Source organism: Mauremys mutica, unplaced genomic scaffold, assembly GCF_020497125.1.
Source record: "Mauremys mutica isolate MM-2020 ecotype Southern unplaced genomic scaffold, ASM2049712v1 000441F_np12_subseq_1:91436_obj, whole genome shotgun sequence".
NCBI lineage: Eukaryota > Metazoa > Chordata > Testudines > Geoemydidae > Mauremys > Mauremys mutica.
In genome coordinates this window covers 66,581-91,436 of record NW_025422959.1, presented here as the reverse complement: position 1 = coordinate 91,436, position 24,856 = coordinate 66,581, and the positions used below count along the sequence as shown (strand labels likewise).

Sequence of the window (24,856 nt, the reverse complement as noted above, 5' to 3'; positions counted from 1 at the left end):
CTCTGATGTCATTTCATTACAGCTTATTTTATCTAAAAATATTGGGCCACATCCTCAAAGGGTTTAAGTCAGCATAGCTCCATTGACTTCAAGAGAGCTGTGCTAATTTATGCTATCTGAGGATTTGGCATTACTTCTGCTGAGTATTTTCAAAATATGACAGGTTTTGAAGCAGTTGCCCAAAAACATATTTTAAAAATATCAAAATCGGGTTTTTAAAATGAAGGTTTCTGAATTTGCTAAATGAGCCTCAGTAGTGTAAGCACTAACATCCTTTGAGTTGCAGATCTCCATAGGCCTGTTGTGCTACACATTGTTTGAAAAGATAACGCAGTCTTTAAAATGTGCTCAACTGGCCTCAATGCATTTTTATTTTGGAGGAGCTAATCAGGGGCAGCTCCAGGCCCCAGCACGCCAAGCGTATGCTTGGGGCGGCAAGCCACTGGAGGCGCTCTGCCGGTCGCCGGGAGGGTGGCAGGCGGGCTGCCTTAGGCGGCTTGCCTGCAGAGGGTCCGCTGGTCCCGCAGCTTCGGGGGACCTCCCGCAGGCACGCCGCCGAAGGCAGCCTGCCTGCCGCCCTCGCAGCGACCGGCAGAGCGCACCCAGTGGCTTGCCGCCCCAAAGCTGAAGCTGCGGGACCAGCAGACCCTCCGCAGGCAAGCCGCTGAAGGCAGCCCGCCTGCTGTGCTTGGGGTGGCAAAATGCCTAGAGCCGCCCCTGGAGCTAATGTAGATGAAGAGAAGGGGGGAAGAGAGAGAGAACAGAGGGAATTTACTAGGTGCTTGAATTTCCCATGACTTTGGGAAACTTAGTGAAGCTAGTTATGAGTTTTAAGTGGTCGTTTCCTGTGGCTAATCACGATTTTCTAAAAAGGTCATGTCATAAACAGACAGTTAAGGGTTAATGCCTCTTTTACCTGTAAAGGGTTAAGAAGTTCACCTAGCCTAGCTGACACCTGACCAGAGGAACCAATGGGGGAACAAGATGTTTCAAAAGGAAGGAGGGAAGTTTTCCTTTGTTTAGAGTTTCAGTTTCAGCTGGAGTGAAAAAGATCAAGGAACCAGCCTCTTATCAGAGTAGTAAGTTTTAGAAAGGGATAAATAGGTTTATGTTTATTTTCTTTGTAACTTGTCTTGGTACCATTAAGGGAATTATCAAAATTGGGTATTTGGGTATTTTTTGTGTAACTAAATTTGTGCCCAGGGGAACATCCTCTGTGTTGTGAATCTGTTGTCTGTGAGAGTAGCTGGTATGCTAATCTCTCCCAGAAGATTTTCTTTTACCTTTCTTTTTTTCATTAAAAGCCTTTTTCTTAATACCTGATTGATTTTTCCTTGTTTTTAGATCCAAGGGGGTTGGATCTGGATCCACCAGGAGTTGGTGGGAGAAAGGAGCGGGGATGGTTAATTTCTCCTTGTTTTAAGATCCAAGGGGTTTGGATCTGTGTTCACCAGGAACTTGGTGAAAAAGTTTCTCAAGGCTACCCAGGGAGGGGAAGGTTTTGGGAGGAAAGGGAGTGTTCCAGATGGAGGAATGTGGATGGTGGCAGCGATACCAGATCTGAGCTGGTAATTAAGCTTAGAAGTGTCCATGCAGGTCCCCACATCTGTACCCTAAAGTTCAGAGTGGGGAAGGAACCTTGACAGGTCAAAACTTGACCACATTTGCAGGGGAGGGGGAACTTGCATGTTTATTTGTTTATTTTTATTGTTAGGTCTAGTCCAGCAGGCCCGCTCTACAACTTTACACATTAAAAACCTGGCAAATATTTTAGTAATAAGTTCTTGTTCTGAGGGGAATAGCTGAAAAACACTGCTCAAGGGTTGGAAAAGTTACTGAGATCAAGAGAGGGATTTGAGTCATGGAATTCAGGTGCAGATTCAAATATGAATCCAAACTGTGCAAAATTTTCAGGATGTTCTGGTTCAGCCAGTTATTAGGATCTAGCAAGGAATGGGGGAACGTGAAATGTGGGGGAGGTAGAGAGAAACCTGATTCAGTGTTCTGTTACAGCCTCCTCTCTACTGAGCTAATAACTTATTACTATAATACCAGAGCCAACAACCTTGGTCCTGATTTCTCATTCTAAGTAGCTTTTCTATCCTCTATTCCAACAGTAATATTTTGAACATCTGTTGCTTGAAGGACCAGGCAATATTTTTTTTACTATATTTTTCTAATTTTTTAAAACTGTTAATTTTTCTTCTCTGTGTGTCATGCCAGCTGTCTCAGATACTGGAAGCATGACGTGATTTAAAAACATTAAATGCTTTACTGGACTGTCTACATTTGCAATTACATAATGGGCTGTTGCTGGGTGATGGTGATGGTTGGTGCCAATGGGCTGTCGCCTGGGGGTGGTGCTGCTGTTGCCCAGGGCTGGATGGGGAGCTGGGCTCTGGGTTGGGGGGTGCCCGGCTCAGGACTGGGGGGAGATGGGGTGGGGGGGTGCTCAGCTCTGAGGGGCTGGGCTCAGAGCTGTGGGGGATGGGGTCAGGGGGTGCCCGGGGTGAGTGGAGATGGGGCAGGATGGGGTGTGGGGGAGCTGGAGGGGGGGTGAGTGGAGATGGGTCAGGATGGGGTGTGGGGGAGCTGGAGGGGGGGTGAGTGGAGATGGGTCAGGATGGGGTGTGAGGGAGCTGGAGGGGGTGAGTGGAGATGGGGAGGGATGGAAGGAGAAGTGTGTTGGGGAAGCTGGGGGAGGGCGGACTGAGACGCATCCACCCACAGCCGCCCCTGGGGCGCTACAGTGACTCTGGATTCACCCCCGGGTGACTCAGAGCCGCCCCTGCTCCCAGGGCCGAAGCTGCCTGCCGCCCTCCCGGGGACCAGCAGAGCGCCCCCTGCGGCAGCTGCCCCAAGCACGCGCGGCGCTTGGCGTGCTGGGGCCTGGAGCCGCCCCTGCCTGGGAGCTTGTGTTCCCGGCGCTGCTGCTGCCCCCCTGCCATGGTCCCAGAGGGAGAATCCTCCCCCCAGGGAGCCGCAAGACCCCCTGGCTCCCCGCCCCCCACAAACTAACCAAGGGGCCGCTTTGCGCGGCTGGGCCCTGATCAGTTGCTTAATCTGCTAATGGCTGGCGCGGGCCCTGGCCCCAGGGCCCTGCTGCCCCGAGCCGGACCCCCGGAGCAGGGCTGGGGGGAGATAGGCGCGCTCTGCGGGGGTGCCAGGGAGCCCTGCACGGAGGGCCCGCCCCGCAGCCCCCTTCACTGACAGCCCCCATCTCTCTGTGCCAGGGGCGGGCGGGGGAAGGGGTTATCCGTGCCCGGAACGGGACCTCCCCGCTCCTCCCTCCTCCGCCGCTCCTGGGGGCCGTAATTCTCCAGCCCAAGGGGGGGGGGAAGGTGGCTCGGAAAGTCCCTAGCGTTCCGCTGAGCTGAGTCACGGTGGCCCTTCCTCTACCCCGGCTGCCTGCTGCAGCCTCTGTGGCTTCAGTCGGGGGCTGTGGCCACCCACGGGGCAGCCTGCGCGCCTGCTCCCTGGTGCCCGGCGCTGCAGGGGGCACCTGCTGAGGCCAGCAGCTCGCAATAGGGCAGAATGGGGTTTGGCTGGCGATCCCTCCCCCCCCCGGGGGCACGGGACCCAGGAGACCGAGCCAGACCCCTCCCCCGGCCCCTGAGGAATGGCGGAGGAGATGCCCGTAGACCCGAGGACATGGCAGAAGGGGGACAGCCCCGAATGCCAGGGGAGCGGGGTTCCCCATCCCAAAGACCCCGGGGGGGCAGCGGGCTCCTCAGGGCAGCCGGCCATTCCCTGCACCCTGTCTCAGCGCCCCGGTGTGGTGGGGAGGAGTCCTTGCTCCCCCGGGGGCGCCAAGCCCGGGGCTCCCCGACGAGCAGGGCAGGAAAGCGGAGACCTCGCTGCCCCTGCGCAAACCCCGCTACGCAGTGCGGGGGCCGGGCTGGGAGCGGCCGGGGCCCCCGGCCGGGAAGGTGCCCGAGACAGAGAGTGATGGGGGGCAGGAGGGCGCCTCCGGGGGGCAGCATCCCCCCGTTTGCAACAGCTACTGCCCCCCCATGTAGCTGTGGCGTGCGCCCACCTGCCGGCTCCCTACCTCGCCGGTGGGTGACCTAGGCCCCTACCAGAGGCTCTTCAGCTGAGCCACGCGGCAATAAACGCCCTGCTTGCAGCTGGGCAAAACCATGGGGCTTGGCCTCCTTTCTATAGCCCAGCACTGCTGCTCTGTGCTGAGCATTGTGAAACAGGCAGCGGGGAGGGGCCTTCTACAACTGCAGGGGCTCAGCTCCCCCTGGGCCTGGTGGGCAGGGCCCCTTCCCCTACAGCTGCAGGAGCTTGGCTCCTCCTGTACCAGGTGGGCAGGATACACACACACCCCACAGTTGCAGGGGCTTGGCCCCTCCTGGGCCAGCTGGGCAGGACCCCCCCCCCCAGCTGCCAAGTGCTGTTCTCTAAACTGGCTGGACCATGCCTGTCACCATCAGACCCAGCTGCTGCTCTGCAGCTCCCAGCCCAGTTTGCGGTGCTGCCACAGTCCTCACATCTCCTAGAAACAAGAGACCGGCGTGTGGGGCACCTGGGTGGTTGTGGTTCACCTTGGAAAATAGATGACGCGGGGGGGATACAAGAGTGGCCTGTGAAATCGGGATGGGGCAGGAGAAAATGATCCAGGAAGTGTTATTTACCCCTTCACGCAACACCTGAAGCAGGTGTCACCCAAGGACATTAACAGGCAGCAGATTCAAAACCAACAGGAAGAACTTGCCCAGTGTGCAGTCAGTCTGCGGAGCTCAGCGCCAGGGGCTGCTGTGAAGGCCCAACCAGAACTCAGTCCGTTCCCGGAGGACAGGGCCAGCCAGGGTGGGCAGGGACAAGCCTATGCTCCAGGTGGCCCTAACCTCTGACTGACTGGAGCACACGATAAATTGCCCTGTTCTGTTCATCCCCTCCGCAGCCTCTGGCACTAGCAGAAGACAGCACAGGGGGCTGGCTGGTCTAACCCCCGTCTTACGCCTGCCACCGGGGTGGGGGCAGGAGCCTTTGGCCCAGGCGCTGCCCATGCTGGCAGCTGAGGAAGGAATCCCTTGGGGCCACCCCAGGCTGAGCCATGTTTCTCTGTAACAGGTGCACACTTGGAGGGAGGGGGGGGATTAGGAAGGATGAGACAGGATCCGCCCCGCCTGGCCTGGGAGCATTTAGGGTCAAACGCTGGGCCCAGCTTGGGAATGGGGAGGGCGTAGTTTGGTTATAGCCTCTGGAGCCGGAGCCTGGCCTGCTCGCCTGGCGGCCCATGGCCCAATCCCCCCACCCCCCCTCGCAGGGACAGCACTTCATACAACCACACCTGTGGTTTATTACTGCCCAGGCTGTGCCCGGGGACAGAGCCAGAGCAAAGGGGGAGGCAGAGGCTGTACAGGGCGTGCCGCTGGCACTCAGTATATACACAAGGAATCGGCAGGGCTCTAGGAACGCAGCAGCCCCTGGGGATGCCATGCAGCCCGGAAAGCCAGGGGTGCTGTCAGTTTGACACAGAGGGGGCCAGGTAGGTGCGGAATCGCTCGTGTGCTCGCTCTTGGGTCAGGAGGCGCAGCCGCATGGTGTCCACCGCCTCCTCCAGGCCTGCCTGCTGGCTGATTTCCACCGTGCAGTCATTGGCCTGTCGGGGGGCAAGAGCAGGGTTAGGGGACCGGCTAGGATGGGGGTCCAGGAGTGGGGGCAGGGGCTGTTGCTGGGGCACACCCCAGTGAGGGGGCACAGGTCAGGGCCTGCAGAGTGGTACATGGGGGCAGCAATGCAGAGACCCTGGGTAGTTGTGCTCAGCCAAGGGGAGAGGGCAGCAGCCTGCGGGGGAGTTCTAACTGCAGGGAGCTCTGGGGGAAGCCACCCCACGGCAGGGTGGAGGGGCTGATTGCTGTCCCTGGGGAGCAGGGTACCCTCCTGAGGCAGCCTGGGCCCAGACACTCACCAGCTGGAGCGAGGCCAGCATGGAGCGACACACCTCGAAGGCCGGCTTCCCCGCCACCAGGCTGGCGAAGGAGTGCCACTCGCCCAGCCGCCCACAGCTCGCCACCAGCTGGTCCCCGTAGCTGATACCTGAGCAAAGGGCAGCCACTGATGAGAGGAAACGCCACGTGCCGCGCTCAGTCCTCTCGTAGCAGTGACCTTACTGAGCTCAGAAAGGACCAGACAAGTATCTGTAGATGAGAACACCCACAATTCTATTAGGCAGGGAACAACGTATAAGGAACAGAAACCAGAGTAACAGAGAGATGTTGGGAAGAACCGTCCCCTACAGGCAGGGCCCATGAGCTCTGCATCCCTGGCAGCGGAACAGGGTTCCAGAGAATGAGTTTTCATTTTTAGGATGCTTGTGGGCCCTTAGCTTTAGAGAAAACCTGGACAATGTGAACCACGCTTAACTGATGCAGCTGTATCTGCCTGAGTCTGCAGACAGTCTGAACCAATAGCTCTGTACCATTCCTCCTATTAGACCGACTCTGAATCACGATGACACCGCTTTAAATGTCAGCACCATTAAGTGTTTCACTGCCGATCATTTTGGCGAGAACGCCCAACTAGAATGACCTGTCCCATGATTTCAAACCCCCTCCCCAGGCTTGCAAGCCCCCACCTTTTCCCCTGACAGTCTCCACAGTGCAGTTCTACGACGGGCAATGCGAGAGTCTCTGGTGTGTGTGTCCAGGTCATGTGGCACCGTGAAGGGTCTGCCTGGAGCCGGGTGCAGAGAAGGGAGTAAGCTGCAGTCACAGTGGATGGGGAAAGGAAGGAAGCAGGGGGTGGGCTCTGCCAGTCTCTGCAGCCACCAGCACCAGGTGCAGATTCTAGGGAGACCCCTGGGCGGCTGAGTGTGCGTTAGCAGCCACTGACACCCAGCCATACAGTCACATGCCGCAGGACTCAGGACAAGGTCTGTAAGCAGTGATTTCCCTACACCCCCCCCCCCCCCAGTTTTGTGAGCTAGTTACATACCAATTTAGTGACTGTTTGGAAATATGAATTTAAACTGAAACATTAATCCACACTTTAAAAGCTTATACAGTGTATGATAAAATATGTGTATCAATAGATTTGAAAAGTATGAACATAGACTAGCTTCCTTGCTTCCTTATACAGCTGTTTTTTATGATGTCAGTGCATTCATTTTGGTGACGTTGGCCAACCTAATAATTTCAAATGATTTGTAAGCAAAGTCTAAATGAGTTCTCCCTGACAGCTAGTGATGAGCTGGGGGCTAAGGCTTCAGGGCCAGATTATATTTACATTCACACCTAATCTACCTAGGTATCCAGCAAACAGAGCTGTGTTGTCCAAGTGATAGATTTTGGCTGGGGTTGGGTTACAAACCACTTGAATGTGGGGGGAAGGGGGGATGAAATAATGTTCTTATTGTATGAGTAAAGGGCAGTAGAACTGTACTTAGTCTGTGATGATTTGAAGGCATCAAGAGAGAGGGTGGGGACCTGTCCCTCTCCACTGTTTAAAGACAGAGCTGATTAGGCTCCATAGATAGTCTTTTGTTCTATTAAGTGACCACTGCAGCTGAAATCACTGACAATCAGCTCTAAGTGCTTAGTCCTGTTGTGGGGACAGTGTTCCTGTGGATACAGTGTTTTTGTGTAAGAGACAGCCCAGACTGTACTAGCAGCGAGGTTCCCGCACTGAGGTCTCAGCTGAAATCACTGAGAACTGGTGGAACCTCAAGAGACCAACTCACAGAGGTCACAGTGGTAGGTGACAGCAGAAGGTGACTGTGCAGGGCCATTGGCAACAGAGTGGGTGGAGTGAACAGTGGCACAACGAACAGCCATGGCCAGAGCAAACTGTGCCTTTTTGTCCCCCACCTGGGAGGTGTACTCACGTGAAAGCACCTCTGAACTCTGAGTCTCCACTGACCAAGGACAACACCGGTGAGTGGATTGCGGTGGAGGGAAAAGTGAGGGGCAAGTTAAATAAACATTTGTTTGTTGGACTATATTTTAGTCACTTTGCTCCAGAATGCTGGATTTGTGACTGGGAATGGAAACTTATATAAATATGTTTCCCAGTAGGCCAAGATTTTTAAAATGCAGTATTTGCCAAGGTTGTTATCTCACATTGTTGCTATCTTGGGAGGTCATTATGTTGGGGAGTCTCTGTACTAAACATTTTTATTATAATTAATTTTTACATAAGAATGGTCATACTGGCCCAGTACCCTGTCTTACAACAGTGGTCAAGGCCAGGTGCTTCAGAGGGAATGAACAGAACAGGGAATCATCAAGTGATCCATCCCCTGTTGCCCATTCCCAGCTTCTGGCAAACAGGCTAGGAACACTCAGAGCATGGCGTTGCATCCCTCTCATCCTGGCTAATAGCCACAGATGGACCTGTTCTCCAGGAATTTATCTAGTTCTTTTTAAAATCCTGTTATAGTTTTGGTCTTCACAGCATCCCCTGGCAAAGAGTTCCCTGGGTTGACTTTATATTGTGTGAAGAAATACTTCCTTTTGTTTTTTTTTAAATCTGCTGCCTATTAATTTCATTGGGTGACTGCTAGTTCTTGTGTTGTGTGAAGGATTAAATAAAATTTCCTTATTCACTTTCTTCGCACCAGTCAAGATTTTGTAGACCTCTATCATATCCCCATTAGTCATCTCTTTTCTAAGCTGAAAATTCCCAGTCACTTTAATCTCTCCTCCTGTTTCATACCCCTCATCATTTTAGTTGCCCATCTCTGTACCTTTTCCAATTCCAATATATATTTTTTAGGATGGGTGACCAGATCTACACACACTATTCAAGGTGTGCATGTACCATGGATTTATATAGAGGCAATATGATATTTTCTGTCTTATTATCTATCCCTTTCTTAAAAAAGCAAAGGTTTCAGAGTAGCAGCCATGTTAGTCTGTATTGCAAAAAGAACATAAGCTTTCGTGGGCTACATCCGATGAAGTGGACTGTAGCCCACGAAAGCTTATGCTCAAATAAATTTGTTAGTTTCTAAGGTGCCACAAGTGCTCCTGTTCTTTTTAAAAAATCAAACAGAATGTTGGGAATCTCCGACTGCCGCTGCACACTGAGTGGATGTTTTCAGAGAACTATCCACAATGACTGCAAGATCTTTCTTGAGTGTTAACAGCTAATTCAGACTCCTTCATTTTGTATGTATAGTTGAGATTGTTTTCCAATGTACATTACTTTGCATTTATCAACATTAAATTTCATCTGCCATTTTTGTTGCCCAGTCACCCAGTTTTATGAGATCCCTTTGTAATTCTTCGCAGTCTGCCTGGGACTTAACTATCTTGAATAGTTTTGTATCATCTGCAAATTTTGCCACCTCACTGTTTACCCATTTTTCCAGATCATTTATGAATATGTTGAACAGCACTGGTCCCAGTACCGACCCCTCAGGGATACCACTATTTATCTCTCTCCATTCTGAAAACTGGTAATTTATTCCTACCCTTTGTTTCCCATCTTTTAACCAGTTACTGATCCATGAGAGGACTTTCCTCTTACCCCATGATGGCTTACTTTTCAAAAAAGAGCTCTCCAACCTAGAGACTCTCATCAATAACCAAACTTCCATACAAACGGACTTCACTAAAATAAGACAGGAGATCTACATTACCCACTTCACCTCTCTAAAAAGGAAAAAGGACTGTAAGCTGTCTAAACTCCTACCTGCCACATGGGGCCACAACCGTGATACCCCTAACCCACCCAGCAATATCGTCAATCTATCCAGCCACACACTCAGCCCAGAAGAACAGTCTGTCCTATCTCGGGGACTCTCTTTCTGCCCTGCCACCACCACCAACATGATACAGTTCTGTGGCGATCTGGAAGCCTACTTTCGCCGTCTCCGACTCAAAGAATACTTCCAGGACAACACTGAACAGCGCACTGATACACAGTTACCCTCCCACCAACAGCACAAGAAGAAGAACTCCACATGGACTCCTCCTGAGGGTCGAAATGACAGTCTGGACCTATACATTGAATGCTTCCGCCGACGTGCACAGGCAGAAATTGTGGAAAAACAACATCGCTTGCCTCACAACCTAAGTCGTGCAGAACGCAATGCCATCCACAGCCTCAGAAACCATCCTGACATTATAATCAAAGAGGCTGATAAAGGAGGTGCTGTTGTCATCATGAACAGGTCTGACTACCAAAAGGAGGCCGCCAGACAACTCTCCAATACCAAATTTTACAGGCTACTTCCCTCAGATCCCACTGAGGAATACACTAAGAAACTGCACCATCTACTCAGGACACTCCCTACACTAGCACCGGAACAAATCGACGTACCCTTAGAACCCCGACCAGGGTTATTCTATCTACTACCCAAGATCCACAAACCCGGAAATCCTGGACGCCCCATCATCTCTGGCATTGGAACTCTCACTGAAGGACTGTCTGGATATGTGGACTCTCTACTCAGACCCTATGTTACCAGCACTCCCAGCTATCTCCGTGACACCACTGACTTCCTGAGGAAACTACAATGCATTGGTGACCTTCCAGAAAACACCATCCTAGCCACCATGGATGTAGAGGCTCTCTACACAAACATCCCACACACTGATGGAATACAAGCTATCAGGAACAGTATCCCTGATGATGCCACAGCACAACTGGTTGCTGAGCTCTGTGCCTTTATCCTCACACACAACTATTTCAAATTTAATGACAATATATATCTCCAGATCAGTGGCACTGCTATGGGCACCCGCATGGCCCCACAATATGCCAATATTTTTATGGCCGACCTGGAACAACGCTTCCTCAGCTCCCGTCCACTCACGCCCCTTCTCTACCTACGCTACATTGATGACATCTTCATCATCTGGACCCATGGGAAGGAGACTCTGGAAAAATTCCACCATGATTTCAACAGATTCCACCCCTCCATCAACCTCAGCCAGGACCTATCTACACGGGAGGTCCACTTCCTAGACACCACGGTGCAAATAAGTGGTGGTCACATTAACACCACCCTATACCGAAAACCTACCGACCGCTATGCCTACCTTCATGCCTCCAGCTTCCATCCCGGGCACACCACAAGATCCATTGTCTACAGCCAAGCACTGAGGTACAACCGTATCTACTCTAACCCCACAGACAGAGACCAACACCTAGAAAATCTCCACCAAGCATTCTCAAGACTACAGTACCCACACGAGGAAATAAGGAAACAGATCAACAGAGCCAGATGTGTACCCAGAAACCTCCTTCTGCAAGACAAACCCAAGAAAGAAACCAACAGGACTCCACTGGCCATCACATACAGTCCCCAGCTCAAACCCCTCCAACGCATCATCAGGGATCTACAACCCATCCTGGACAATGATCCCACACTTTCACAGGCCTTGGGTGGCAGGCCAGTCCTCGCCCACAGACAACCTGCCAACCTGAAGCATATTCTCACCAACAACTGCACACCGCACCATAGTAACTCTAGCTCAGGAACCAACCCATGCAACAAACCTCGATGCCAACTCTGCCCACATATCTACACCAGCAACACCATCACAGGACCTAACCAGATCAGCCACACCATCACCGGTTCATTCACCTGCACGTCCACCAATGTAATATATGCCATCATATGCCAGCAATGCCCCTCTGCTATGTACATTGGCCAAACTGGACAGTCTCTAAGGAAAAGGATAAATGGACACAAATCAGACATTAGGAATGGCAATATACAAAAACCTGTAGGAGAACACTTCAACCTCCCTGGCCACACAATAGCAGATTTTAAGGTGGCCATCCTACAAAAAAAAAACTTTAGGACCAGACTTCAAAGAGAAACTGCTGAGCTCCAGTTCATCTGCAAATTTAACACCATCAGCTTAGGACTAAACAAAGACTGTGAATGGCTTGCCAATTACAGAACCAGTTTCTCCTCCCTTGGTTTTCACACCTCAGCTGCTGGAACAGGGCCCCATCCTCCCTGATCGATCTAACCTCGTTATCTCTAGCTTGCTTCTTGCTTGCTTATATATACACACCTGTCCCTGGAAATTTCCACTGCTTGCATCCGAAGAAGTGGGTATTCACCCACGAAAGCTCATGCTGCAAAACTTCTGTTAGTCTATAAGGTGCCACAGGATTCTTTGCTGCTTCTACAGAACCAGACTAACACGGCTACCCCTCTGATACTTTTCAAAAGTCAATTTAAATTAAATACTTTTTTTTAAATGTATATTTTTTTAGAAATCTAGACCTGTTATGTGTTTTGGTTTAACTTGAATTATTCTTATGTTAAATTTGCATAATCCTAACAAAACATTTACTTTATTTATATCTCTTTTATATATCTCATTGGTCCTGATACCCCCCTTGTAAATTCGAACACCCCCCCTAATTTCAATTCCTGGGGAAACCACTGTCTGTAAGCACAGTCCCCGCTGGATCTGTCTTCCACTTCAGAGGCAGCTCCGCACGCTCTGTGGCTCTGTTGCACTGGAAGACGTGCTGCTGGGGCCTGACACCACCCCTCTTCCCAGCACGGAGCAATCCTGCAAGTGCCTGGGGAGACGGGTTTGGGGCTGGCCAGGAAGGAGGAAGGCCCCTTTGCTTTACAGCATCAGGGTGTCAAAGTGCAGCCCAGAATATCTGACAGCCTGGGCTGCAGCCGCTCTCTGGCTGGGTGCTCCGGTCCAGGCAGCCAGGGACACTGTCTCCGGGTCGCACGGCTCAGCTCAGGATGGGGCAGCCACGTTCACTCCACTAGCCACCCCCATCTAGGGGGAACGGTCTCCATGGACAGCAGGAGGCGCTAAGATGGGGGCTTCCCTGCTCACAGCACAGGCGCCCTTCCAGTGGTTCCTGCTTCCGGGGGCTAAACACCCAGGCTAGGATATCATCCCAGGCCCTGCTATGGTCAAGCAGCTGCTAAACCCCGGAGAGCAGCCAGGCCAAGCCACCCATCAGCTGGCCCCCCGTTACCTTTCTTAAAGGGCTTATCCTCAGAGTTGTCAAAGGGGTCAAGGCTTCGCCACGGATCCAGCATCTCCTGGCACAGAACGTGAGTGAACGGTGAATGGGACAGCTCGGTGGCCAGGCTGCCAGTTCCCACTCGATTCCCCACGGCAGTCCCCCGCCCTGAGCAGGCAGGGAGCACCCCGTCTCACCAAAGCATGGCTTAGGCAGCCAGTTCAGGACCCACAGCGATGAGCTCTAGGGCCTGTGCCCATAGGGAGCGGCTCCCTGGCATACACAGTGGCTCCCAGATCACCAGCCTCCACCTGAGTTACTATCTGGGAACTGCTCATATTCCCAAAGGGACTCTGCTGCCCCTCTGGATGTGTCCCTACAGACCTCTCTCACCTTGATGTGGACACTGGGCTCCACGGCCGGGGCCCGTTCCCGCAGCATGTACCCCTTGCCCTCGGGCACACTCTAGCAGACAGAGAACAAAGCAGTTAGTTTCCTGAAGCATCGTACAGAGGCGAGAGTGATCAGCTGGGCCTGTGGGGACCCCAGGCTGCTGGACAGGGGTGAGTGCGGCAGCCCCATCTCCCCATGCCGCCCCCACGACGACGGCCCTTCTCCTACCTTCTGCTGATGAATGTGCTCGACAGCAGCAGGACTGGTCTCCACGCCCCCTTCTGGGGCATCAGGCAAGAAATCACCTCCTCCTCCTCCTGCATCATCGTCATCACCACCACCACCCCCGTCTGGTGCCACAGCGCCTACCAGAGAGGGGCACAGTCACTCCTGGTTCCCTTTCCATCCATGGGGCCACAACCAGAGTAGGAACAGCCCCTGGAAAGCCACCCATCTTCCACCCTCCCTGCTCCCGAGAGGGAACCTCTCCTTCCATTCTGGAAACCAACCCCCTTTGAAGGCTGCAACTCTTGAGAGAACAAGACTTGGTTTCATTCATAACATAGGCCAGGCAGAACTCGAGCATCCCCAGTGACCCCTGTGGTTAGGAACCAACCTGCTGGGCCTATGCTATGGGGGTGCCACCCCACTCAAAGCCCGCCAGCACCCTGGATCTCACACAGCAAACTGGCCGCATCTCACCTTCATTTTCAGAGAAGTTCAAGACTGGGACAGGAGTCTCACAGGCACTGACCTCCATGGGCGCGTTTCCAGATCCCGGGGCGGCAGTCTGCCCTCCTGGCAGGGATGAGGCAGAATCGGGGGAGAGGGAGAGACTTGTTAATGATGTCCCCCAAGCATCACCCCACTGGGGTCTCAGCCCTTGGCTCCCTGAGGACCCCCCTTGAATAGCTGCTGGGTTGGTGACCAAGGCTGGCTTGTATAGCCAGCTTCCCCCATACCCCTCAGGTCGGCCTCTCCCATGGACTCTGCACCTCCCACATCCCCTCCCAGGAGGTCTTTGGAGTGGCTATGGGAGGGTAAGGGGAGATCCCCAGCCCAATCCTGCACCTGTAGCACTGCCAAGGTCCCCAGCCTGGCGTCTTGCTTGGAAGCACTGCGTGGGTGAGAGGCCCGCCAGCTCCAGCATGAAGGCTCCGCTGGCGTGAGGGGTGCACGTGTTCATGCGGAAATCCTTCCGGCTGGCCAGGATCTCCCCCTTCCGGCTGAGAGGAGAAAGAGGGCGTTAGAACAGCTCTGACCCAGCACCATCGCTGGTTTCCAGGGTGCAGCCAGAGCATGGGTTCGTAAAAGGTCGCATGGGGTGCCGGGAAGAAGGGAAAGAGACCGAGACCTGGGAGAGACCCGCTGGGTCCCATTGAGCCCAGTCACATCCCCAAGCCAGCACAGAATGGGATTTCTTGTTGGCTCAGATCCTAGCGGGGGGGGAGGGGGGAGGCTACATAAGGGAGACCAAGATCTCCTTGTCTCCAGGCTGCCCACGCTCTTCTAAGCAGCACAGGCTGGTGTCACATCCCCCTGTTGCTTAGCGAGACAGGACAGGTTTAGCTCTGCTCATCTCTCCCTCTGCACCCCAAAACGCTTTGTTACTCTCTGAACTGCACCCACCCCTGCATAGACCCCCTGTCATAGGTTTATTCCCCACTTTGAACTTTAGCGTCCACAAGATGGGGACCTGCATGGACTCCTCTAAACTTAAATCCTAGTTTAGATCTGGTTATGCTGCCACCAGCTAGAAATTCCAGTGTCTAGCACACTCCCTGTTCCCCCAAAACTTTCCCTGGGGAACACCGATCCAAACTCCTTGGATCTTAACACAAAGGGAAATAGCCCATTCCCCCACCTCCCCCTCCCTTAGCCGTCGGGAGAGATCACCTTGAGTCAAACTCCTTGAATCAAACAAAGAGGGATTCCCTTCCCCCCCCCGCCCCTCTTCCCCTGAAATTCCAAACAAGGGAAGAAATCAATCAGGTTCTAAAAAGAACAGATTTTATTAAAAGAAAGAAATAGTACACTATCTCCTGGACAATGATCCCACACTTTCACAGGCCTTGGGTGGCAGGCCAGTCCTCGCCCACAGACAACCTGCCAACCTGAAGCATATTCTCACCAGTAACTGCACACCGCACCATAGTAACTCTAACTCAGGAACCAATCCATGCAACAAACCTCGATGCCAACTCTGCCCACATATCTACACCAGCGACACCATCACAGGACCTAACCAGATCAGCCACACCATCACCGGTTCATTCACCTGCACGTCCACCAATGTAATATATGCCATCATATGCCAGCAATGCCCCTCTGCTAAGTACATCGGCCAAACTGGACAGTCTCTAAGGAAAAGGATAAATGGACACAAATCAGATATTAGGAATGGCAATATACAAAAACCTGTAGGAGAACACTTCAACCTCCCTGGCCACACAATAGCAGATCTTAAGGTGGCCATCCTGCAGCAAAAAAACTTCAGGACCAGACTTCAAAGAGAAACTGCTGAGCTCCAGTTCATCTGCAAATTTGACACCATCAGCTCAGGATTAAACAAAGACTGTGAATGGCTTGCCAACTACAGAACCAGTTTCTCCTCCCTTGGTTTTCACTCAACTGCTAGAACAGGGCCTCATCCTCCCTGATTGAACTAACCTCGTTATCTCTATCTTGCTTCTTGCTTGCTTATATAAACCTGCCCCTGGAAATTTCCACTACTTGCATCCGAAGAAGTGGGTATTCACCCACGAAAGCTCATGCTGCAAAACGTCTGTTAGTCTATAAGGTGCCACAGGATTCTTTGCTGCCTCTACGCTATCTCTGTAACACCAGGATGAAAATATTACAGGGTCTAGCTTATAAACCGAGAGGGACTCCCCCCCCCCCCGCCTTTCTCAGAATAATCAAAAGTAACAGAAATAAAGAGATTTCTCCAGCAAACACACATTTGCAAATACAGAAATTAATTAGAAGACGACTAATCCGCCTTTCTAATACTCACTATACTGAATAGAAGAGAATACTTCAGGAAGCTTGGAGAGCCTGGATATACGTCTGGCCCCTCTTTGGGGGTTGTTCTCTGTTTGGATCTAACAAAGAACACAAACAAAGCCTTCCCTCCAGAGAGATTTGAAATTATCGTGTCCCTTGATTGGTCCTCTGGTCAGGTGTCCGTCAGGTTACTGAGCTTGTTAACCCTTTACAGGTAAAGGAAACCTTAACCCTTAACTATCTGTTTATGACACCCCCCCTTTCCAATACAATGGGGCCAGAATCCCAGCTAGGATCTCCCCGGAGCCAGGCAGAAGGGAGCTATCCCCTCCCTGCTCCAGGACGCAAGGCCTCTATCAGCCCAGGCTCATGGTGGCCCATCTCACATGGCAATCTCACGTCGGATTGGCTTCTCACTCTCCCGCCTCCAATCCTGACGGTCCCTGGCTGATCCCCAGGCTTGTCCTTGCATGATTGTTCTTCCCCCAGTTGCGTTTCCCATGAGGAATCTCATGCGATGTCCTGCCCACATCTCTGAACTCGCTGGAGCCCTCTGGATTATTTCCCTCCCCCTGCTGTTCTCCCTCCTCTAGCTCGTTAATGAAGATGTTGAGCAGGGCCAGACCCTAACACCAGTGGTGAGAAAATCCAAGCGAGACAGAAAGCAGATGGCAGGAGAGGAGTGACTGAAAGGCGTTACGAGGGAAGCCATTACCTGAACAGGGGGTTGTCCTTCTTTTCTGTCTCCTCTGGGGGTACCAGGGCCATCGGCGTCAAGGGGACAATGTTCACAGTCTGCAAAGATAGGACAGCATGATCCCAGCTGCCCATCGCGGGAAGAGAGGGGCCCGGCTGCACTCCACGGACAGGGCCCTTGCAGCCAAGAAGAAGCGTTCACACATACAGAGAGTGTTTTCATCTGCTTCTCAGGACTATCAAGGCAGGCTGGGTGCTGGGCAGCACCATCCTGCCAGGGTACAAACAGCCAGATGGCAGCCATTGGTACCCACCGTGTGTCACCACTTGCTGCTGAGGAGGGTTCTGGCTGCAGGAATGCCTGGAACTACTCCCTCGCTGGCAGAGGTCTCCCCTAGCAGCACTGCTCAGTTACAGGGGGTGCTGGGGTGCGCAAGCTGGCACACTGGACACGGCAGACTCTAGTCTCGGAAACCCCCAGATCAGGAGGCAGGAGGGACATGAGAGGGGCATGAAGGACGGGGACCACGTCACTTACATTAGGCTGGTGATCTTTCTTCATGTCCAAGCTCACCACGTTGGTGTCCTTGATGTCATCCAATGAAAGGAACTGCAGAGCGAGAGCAGTAAGATGGAGCACTTCGCACAGAGAGCTGTCTCTCTCTGACATGCCGTACAGACACTCTGCTGATCCCCACAGTGCCCCCGAAGGCAGGTCGGGGTCTCTGGGCCACAGGGGAGGGAAGTGACACGTCCAAAGTCATGGAGTGACTCCTGACTCCTTGTCCCAGGCCCAGTCTACCCTGATCCAAACGAGAACAGTTCTGCACATCTGCACCTGAACCTGGGACCGAGAGGAGGCAGAGAGCCAGTAGGAGCTCTCCAAGCGGTGCACAGGGACTGTGGGCTCCCAGATACTTGGTGGCAAACTCTTTCCAATTCAAGCTAGCCTCTTAGCAAAAATGCCTTAGAACATGGTGGACAGTGAGTTTGGGGATAGCCGCAGAATTCACTGATACACTGGTATCTTTATAGAGGCAGTGACACACACACACACACACACACACAAGCCTGCGAGCCTCAACAGGCCCTGAGAAATGTCCCTCGCTCTCAGGGGCCTTGGAGCTGGGAACCTTTCATCTCCACAGGGCAGCCACTGCTCCGCCGAGGGCGGCACGCCAGGCTCCACCAAGCAGCGCTGCTGGTTAGCCATTACAGCTGTATGGGGCACCTGCAAAAGGCTCTCCCAGCCAGGCAAGCATTCACACCCCCTTCAGCGGGCAGCCCTCCACCTCCTGGGAGGGAGAGAGCTATGGAGGTCAAGCGTTCAGTCTCTGGGGTGGAGCTGGAGGACTGCAGAGGCCGAGGGCTCTGTCCCACGAGGTGAAGGGGGGAATGCTATAAGGCTACACTTACGGTGGCGTGTAGAGTACAGATACTGCACGCCCAGCTAGCAGCGTAGACACGACTTAGGCAAGTAGAATACAGTTCCCCACAGGCCTGAGCCCTGGGTATAAACACGCCCAAGCAGGGCCTCCCACGTCCACACTGCTACTTTTAGCAGTGCAGTGTCCTGCTGCCTCCCCACTGCAGGAGCCTTTCCCTGCCGCGGTGAACGGTTCTGCCAGTGGGGAAAAGCCCCGGCAGGTCCCCGCTGCCTCCCCACTGCAGGAGCCTTTCCCCGCCGCGGTGAACGGTTCTGCCAGCGGGGAAAAGCCCCGGCAGGTCCCCGCTGCCTCCCCACTGCAGGAGCCTTTCCCCGCCGCGGTGAACGGTTCTGCCATCGGGGAAAAGCCCCGGCAGGTCCCCGCTGCCTCCCCACTGCAAGAGCCTTTCCCCGCCGCGGTGAACGGTTCTGCCAGCGGGGAAAAGCCCCGGCAGGTCCCCGCTGCCTCCCCACTGCAGGAGCCTTTCCCGCTGGTGTGTAGCTACAGGTGTGTCTGTGCTCGACTCACCACCATAAGTTCAGACAAAGCTGTAGAGACCAAACCCTCAGGCCCAGGGTGTTTGGGGCAGGGGCAAGTGCTGTGGAAGCTAAATACCCCGTAGCCAGAGAAGAGCAGTTTGGGACTGGCCTGCTGGCAAGTGATCATAGCAGCTAATCAGGCAGGGCACAATTAGACTTGGTGCCTGAGTCTGCAGCCTCAGGTCACCCACCACCATTTAACCTACCAGCCCGGTGCCTAGCACACGCCAGGCAGAGGCTGCTGGGATACTGCCCGCACTCCTCCTGCTGGCACACAGAGGGACTGCACACAGGAGGACGCACACCACACCTGCTGTCTTACCTCCTCCTCCTCCGTCCTGGGCCCAGCGCTCACGTCAGTGTCGGTGCCGTCCTCCCCCATGGACGTAGGCTGTTTGTCCCGCCTGGGTCAGGGAGGGAAAAAACACAAGAGGGCACTGGAGTTTTCTAAAACCATTATTGTCAGCTGGGCAGTTTCCTGGGGCAGAGCCGGGGATGTCTGAGTCACTGGTGGGTGTGCTGGGGGTTGCCCAGCTACTCTGACAACAGACACAGGGATGTAACAGGTCCCCTCCAGCCCAGGAGTGGGCGGCAGATAAAGCTACCGGGGCCTCTTTGGTCCTTGTGAAGTGCTATAGAAGGGCCCAGCGTTGAATAGCCCAGGGGGGAGACAGCCACGTCAGTATGTTATTCTTCTGAGGGGAGCCACCTAACGTGCACTTGGTTCCTATATGCAGGCCTGGCTCAGAGCTGGAGCCCACCACTCCCGTGCAGGGGCGCAAGTGGCTCAGAGGAAATGGGATCTGGCTGCAGTGGGGAGGGGGGCTTAGGCCTGGCCAGCAAATCCCCTGCTCGTTGAGTCGATTCCGTTTCCATCAGGGAACGGGGAAGGGGAAGCGGAGGGCACGTTTCACTTCGAGGCAGCCAGCCCGCAGCTTGGAGAGAACCTTTAACAGCCTCCATTTCTAGCAGTTCCAGCTCCCTGCAACACCAGCAGCACCCTGCCCTGTTGGCTCTGGCCCATCCCGCATCAGCAAGGCCCTAGCACAGGGGTGGGCAAACGTTTTGGCCTGAGGGCCACATCGGGGTTGCGCAAGGCTCTGCCCCCCCAAACAGCCTGGCCCCCACCCCCTATCTGCCCCCTCCCACTTCCCACCCCCGACTGCCCCCCTCAGAACCTCCAACCCATCCAAATACCCCCTGCTCCCTGACTGCCCTCCCGACCCCTAGCCACATCCTCACCCCCTGACAGGCCCCTCGGAACTCCCACTCCCAACCCTCCCTGTTCCCCATCCCCTGACCACTCCCCCAGAACCTCCGCCCCATCCAACCACCCCCTCCTCCCCCCACAAGACCTCCCACTCTTACCCAACCCCCCCACTCCCCGCCCCCTTACCAGCGGCAGGAGCTCGCAGCCATGACACCAGGCCAGAGCCGGCTGCGCGCCTCACGCTGCCCAGTGGGAGAGGCGGGCCAGAGTACAGTCAGCATGGTGGTGTGGCTGTGGGGGAGGGGAGGGGCCGGGGACTAGGCTCCCCTGCCAGGATCTCAGGGGCCGGGCACGATGGTCCCACAGGCAGGGCCGGCTCTAACATTTTTGCCGCCCCAAGCGAAAACAAAGAGCGCCCCCCCCCCGAGCGTCGCGTCGTGCCGCCCAAGTCCCTGCCCCCCCCCCCCCGGCGCCGCCCCGCCCACGTCCCCGCTCCCTCGGAGCGCCGCGCCACCGAAGTCCCCGCCCCTCCAGCATGGCGCCCCGCCTCCCACGCCCTGCCCCCCCCCCCAGCGCCGCCCGGCCGAACCAAAAAAACCAAAAACAAAGCCCGATCGCCGCCTCGTCCCAAGGTGCCGCCCCAAGCACGTGCTTGGTAGCTGGTGTCTGGAGCCGGCCCTACCCTCAGACTGGATGTGGCCCGCAGGCCGTAGTTTGCCCACGTCTGCCCTAGCAAGTGCCCCTGCTGAGCCAGGCCTCTGGCTGAGAGGAGCCCAAAGGGAATTCCATTTCAGAGGTCAGTTTGTGTGGCTGGAGCCAAGTGCCTGTTCAAAGTCAGAGCCATTGGCAGAGCTTCACCCGTCTGGGGGGATTTCTCTTTCAGAACAGCCACTGCTGTCCACCCTAAACAGATCTCTCCTCGCTTAACTGAAGACCTGGACTGAGCATGGGCCAGTCAGAATGGGGATATACGGGGATGGAAAAATTACTAAAGAGGCGACATGCTACATTTGAAAACTGCTACTAAACACACACACACACACACCCCCGGCGGCCTATTCAGCCACACTGCCTAGATCCTCCTATTTAATACCTCCACTCACCGGCCTGCATTGTGATCACATCAGCTCAGGCCCCAGTCCTACAGCTGGATCCCCACCTCGTGCCTGCACAGAGACCCACTGACTTCAACATTATCCCGGGAGGATCCTTTTGCAGGACTGGAGCCTAGCGTTAAAACCAGCAAAAAATAACCACCGAGATTGTCCTGGATGACAACAGTTTAAAACCAGATAAAGAGCGAGCCTTATGATCTTTGCTCCTTATGATCTGAGCAGGGAGTCAGGACGCTGGGGCTATTCCCCGCTCTGCGGGGGACTTCCTCTGTAGACTTGGGTAAGTCACCTCGCTTCCCACCTGCAAAAGGGGGCTATACCGATCTCATAGAACTGGAAGGGACCCTGAAAGGTCCCTGAGTCCAGCCCTATGCCTTCACTAGCAGCACCAAGTACTGATTTTTCCCCTAAGTGGCCCCCTCAAGGATTGAACTCACAAACCTGGGCTTAGCAGGCCAATGCTCAAGCCACTGAGCTATCCCTGCCCCCCACATATGTAGGATAATTTACCTATATCTAAGGAAAGGGTGTTGGAAGGATTAGTTAGTGTTTCCAAAGTGCTACAAGACCCTTGCTTGGAAGAGACTAGGGAGGGGCAAAGAAGCGTGACAGTGATAAAAAGGACAGGAGCTGCCAGTCAGAACGAGATGCATGAGCCTGCTGAGCTGGGCTGGGGAAGTCATGGTAGGAGCCCCCCGTACTAAGCCCAGACAGACTTTGCAAGAGGCAACCTCACGGAGAAGGAAAATCTTGACTTACTTTTTGTTGGAGATGAAGTCGAGGGCCTGGTAAACAAGAGAGTAGAGATATTCCACCTGCCAAAACAAGGCCAGAAGGTTAGAGGCCGGGAGGCAAGGATCTCAGGGAGGCTGCCTCAGTTTGGGTCTAGGGTAAACGGGGGTTCCTGAAGAGGCCCCTTGATCACTTCAGTGTTCTCACCAGGTCTTGGCACTTTCAGCCTGAACTCCAGCATCGGGGAGCATTTTGCCTGAGGAACAAAGTACTATGTGGCGAGACTTGTAGCTTCTGCAGGCTGCATGTCCATATACAGACAGAGACGGGAGCAGCCACAGTGGGGGCTGGGTGATGTATTAAATGTAGCCCTGAAACGGTAGACATCAGCACCTGTGCAGCTGGCTTAACCCTTTCAGAGTCAAGCAAAACTCCCCAAAGCACCCACTGCCCAAGCCCGCAGCTGGCAAACCCCACAGAAGCTCTCCTCCCAGCCTTGCAGGGGCAGCAGGAGTGAGCACAGCAGTTCCCCTCGGCTTCCCCACCTTCTTGCTGTAGATGCAGGCAGAACCCTGGATCAGCAGAGCCGCCTCTATGAAGTTCATGGTGGTTTGGCCGCCGTCGAAGGAAATGCAGATCTGGTCCAGCTGCAGAACACGCACACGGGAAGACACAAGCTGATTTTACAGACTGGGTTGGAGAGACAACACAGCAGGAAGAGAGACTTTGGAGGGGACGAAGCCCTGGCCCCACAGCAAACCTGCAGTGGCACCTGGGAGGCGAGATGAGAGGGGTGAATGGAGAATGCAAGACTTTTCCCACCGCATTCTCTTGTAATCTTTGGGGCTGCAGCTCTTCCACAGGTGGCAATGGTTCTCCAAGGAACAGGTCTGTGCTGTGCAGAGCATCTTTTCTAAAGCTCCTGTGGATCCAGGAGCACTTCACAGGGAGGGCAGGGAGCAAAAGGAAAAGATCTGAGGTCCAGAACTTGATATTTAGAGTTTAAAGCCAGTGACAACGTGGCAGGGCTGGCCTAAGGGACAGGAACATTAGGGATCGAAACGAGCGCCACATGCTAGGAATTCCAGCTGCATGGACACACTGTGGCACTTGGATACCGACACTCCTCCCCGCTACCCTGGTCTTCGTGGATGGAAAGATTACCTTACCTCCTCCAGATACTCCCCCAGCTGGGCTGCCACATCCACCTCCCAGTTCTTTGTGAGATCTCGGATGGGCTGCAGAAGGTGCAGGAAGCGTGACTCCACATTCTCCATTGTAACAAATCCCTAGAAGTGCAAGAAGTTACATTTCATCCAGGAGCCAGGCAGACAAGCCTACAGTCAGTAGGGGACACAAGGGGGACACAGGTCCATCTGTTTTCTGACAACACTGTCATTTGTGGCCTGTAGTCATTTAATGGGATGCACTCAGCTCAAAGCTGGCTCCAATTTTGTTTTTATAAAATGTCAGCTTTTGTAAAACCTGAGGCCAATCAAAATGTTGTAATTCAAACAAAAAATGGCTTTGCTCTGACATAAACATTCCCCTGTGTTGTCACAACACAGGGTAAGAGTAAGCTAGTGTCTGAGAACCTACAAATAAAAATATTTATATTTTAGACCTACACAAATGTCTGTAAACAAACAAACCTGACCATGAAACTGACTAGAAATCCCAGTGAAAAAAAGTGAAGCATGTAGCATAAATTACTGATTTTATTATTTATACATTAGCAGCACCTAGTCGGAATTATGGCCTTGTTGGGCTGGTTAATCTGCAAACCTGAGCTCCAATTTTGCAAACAGTTAAGCACACATGTGACCCGACTCCTGGGTCTAAGGACCCAGTCTGGTACAAAAAGTAATTTTCCCTCTGTTGATACTCACACCTTCTTGTCAACTGTAGGGAATGGGCCACATCCACCCTGATTGAACTGGCCTCGTTAGCACTGACCCCCTCACTTGGTAAGGCAACTCCCATCTTTTCATGTGCTGTGTATGTACACCTGCCTACTGTATTTTTCACTCCATGCATCTGATGAAGTGGGTTATAGCCCACAAAAGCTTATGCTCAAATAAATGTGTTAGTCTCTAGGTGCCATGACTCCTCGTTGTTTTTACACAGGTGCAGGCTCACTCATGGCCTGACTACTCTGAATTTGGGCATCACACAGGAACTTCTTACATTACAGGAAGAAAAAGCTGACATTCACTGCACACCTGAATGTTCTCTTCAAAGCCATCCCATCCCATGTGCCTCTCCTATCCTGCCCGGACCCTGGATAGTGCCTCGCCTCCCCATTTTTTAGCCGGTGTCATACAGGACTGCAGTATCCATCTAGCTGTCAGAGAGGGATTGAGGGGTGTCACGGAGTGTGGGGGAGTCCGACTCTGCACCCCTCTTCCTGGGACTCTCAGTAACTCTCAGCCAGCCACTAAAACAGGTTTATTGAACAACAGGAACGGCTACAGCAGACCTTGTGGGCAGAGCCAGGACCTCTCAATCTGGTCCTTCTGGGGGTGCAGGGAGCTTAGTTCCCAGCTTGGGATTCCCTGCACTGCACCCCCCAGCCCCAAAACAAAACTGACCCAACCCTCTCCACTTGGCCTTCTGCCTTTGTCTAGCTTCCCAGGCAAAGGTGCTGACCTCCCCTCTTCCCTGCCTAGCTCAGGTTACAGGCTCAGGTCCTGTCCCTCACCTAAAGTCCTCTCCGGCTCTCCCATCCCCCACACAGACAGTCTCTACTCCATCAGAAGGGGTCAGACCCAGGAGCAAAGATGGAAGGGGGGGGGGCAAGGAATATGACAAGGTGGAGTGATAAGG

The 24,856-nt window shown here is 53.7% G+C and overlaps 1 protein-coding gene across 1 annotated transcript; it reads right to left on the bottom strand.

Annotated features, from left to right (window-relative positions):
• Positions 1-5,473: 5,473 nt before the first annotated feature.
• Positions 5,474-23,307, bottom strand: LOC123357241 (condensin-2 complex subunit H2-like). Its single transcript, XM_045000555.1, has 13 exons — positions 23,200-23,307; positions 22,576-22,677; positions 22,058-22,113; positions 19,296-19,377; positions 17,546-17,617; positions 17,027-17,106; positions 14,377-14,531; positions 14,008-14,103; positions 13,534-13,670; positions 13,306-13,377; positions 12,925-12,991; positions 5,921-6,048; positions 5,474-5,611 (listed from the first exon to the last, which is right to left on the bottom strand). The coding sequence occupies exons 1-13, from the start codon at positions 23,305-23,307 to the stop codon at positions 5,474-5,476; spliced, it is 1,293 nt and encodes a 430-aa protein (XP_044856490.1).
• Between the last annotated feature and the right edge of the window lie 1,549 nt (positions 23,308-24,856).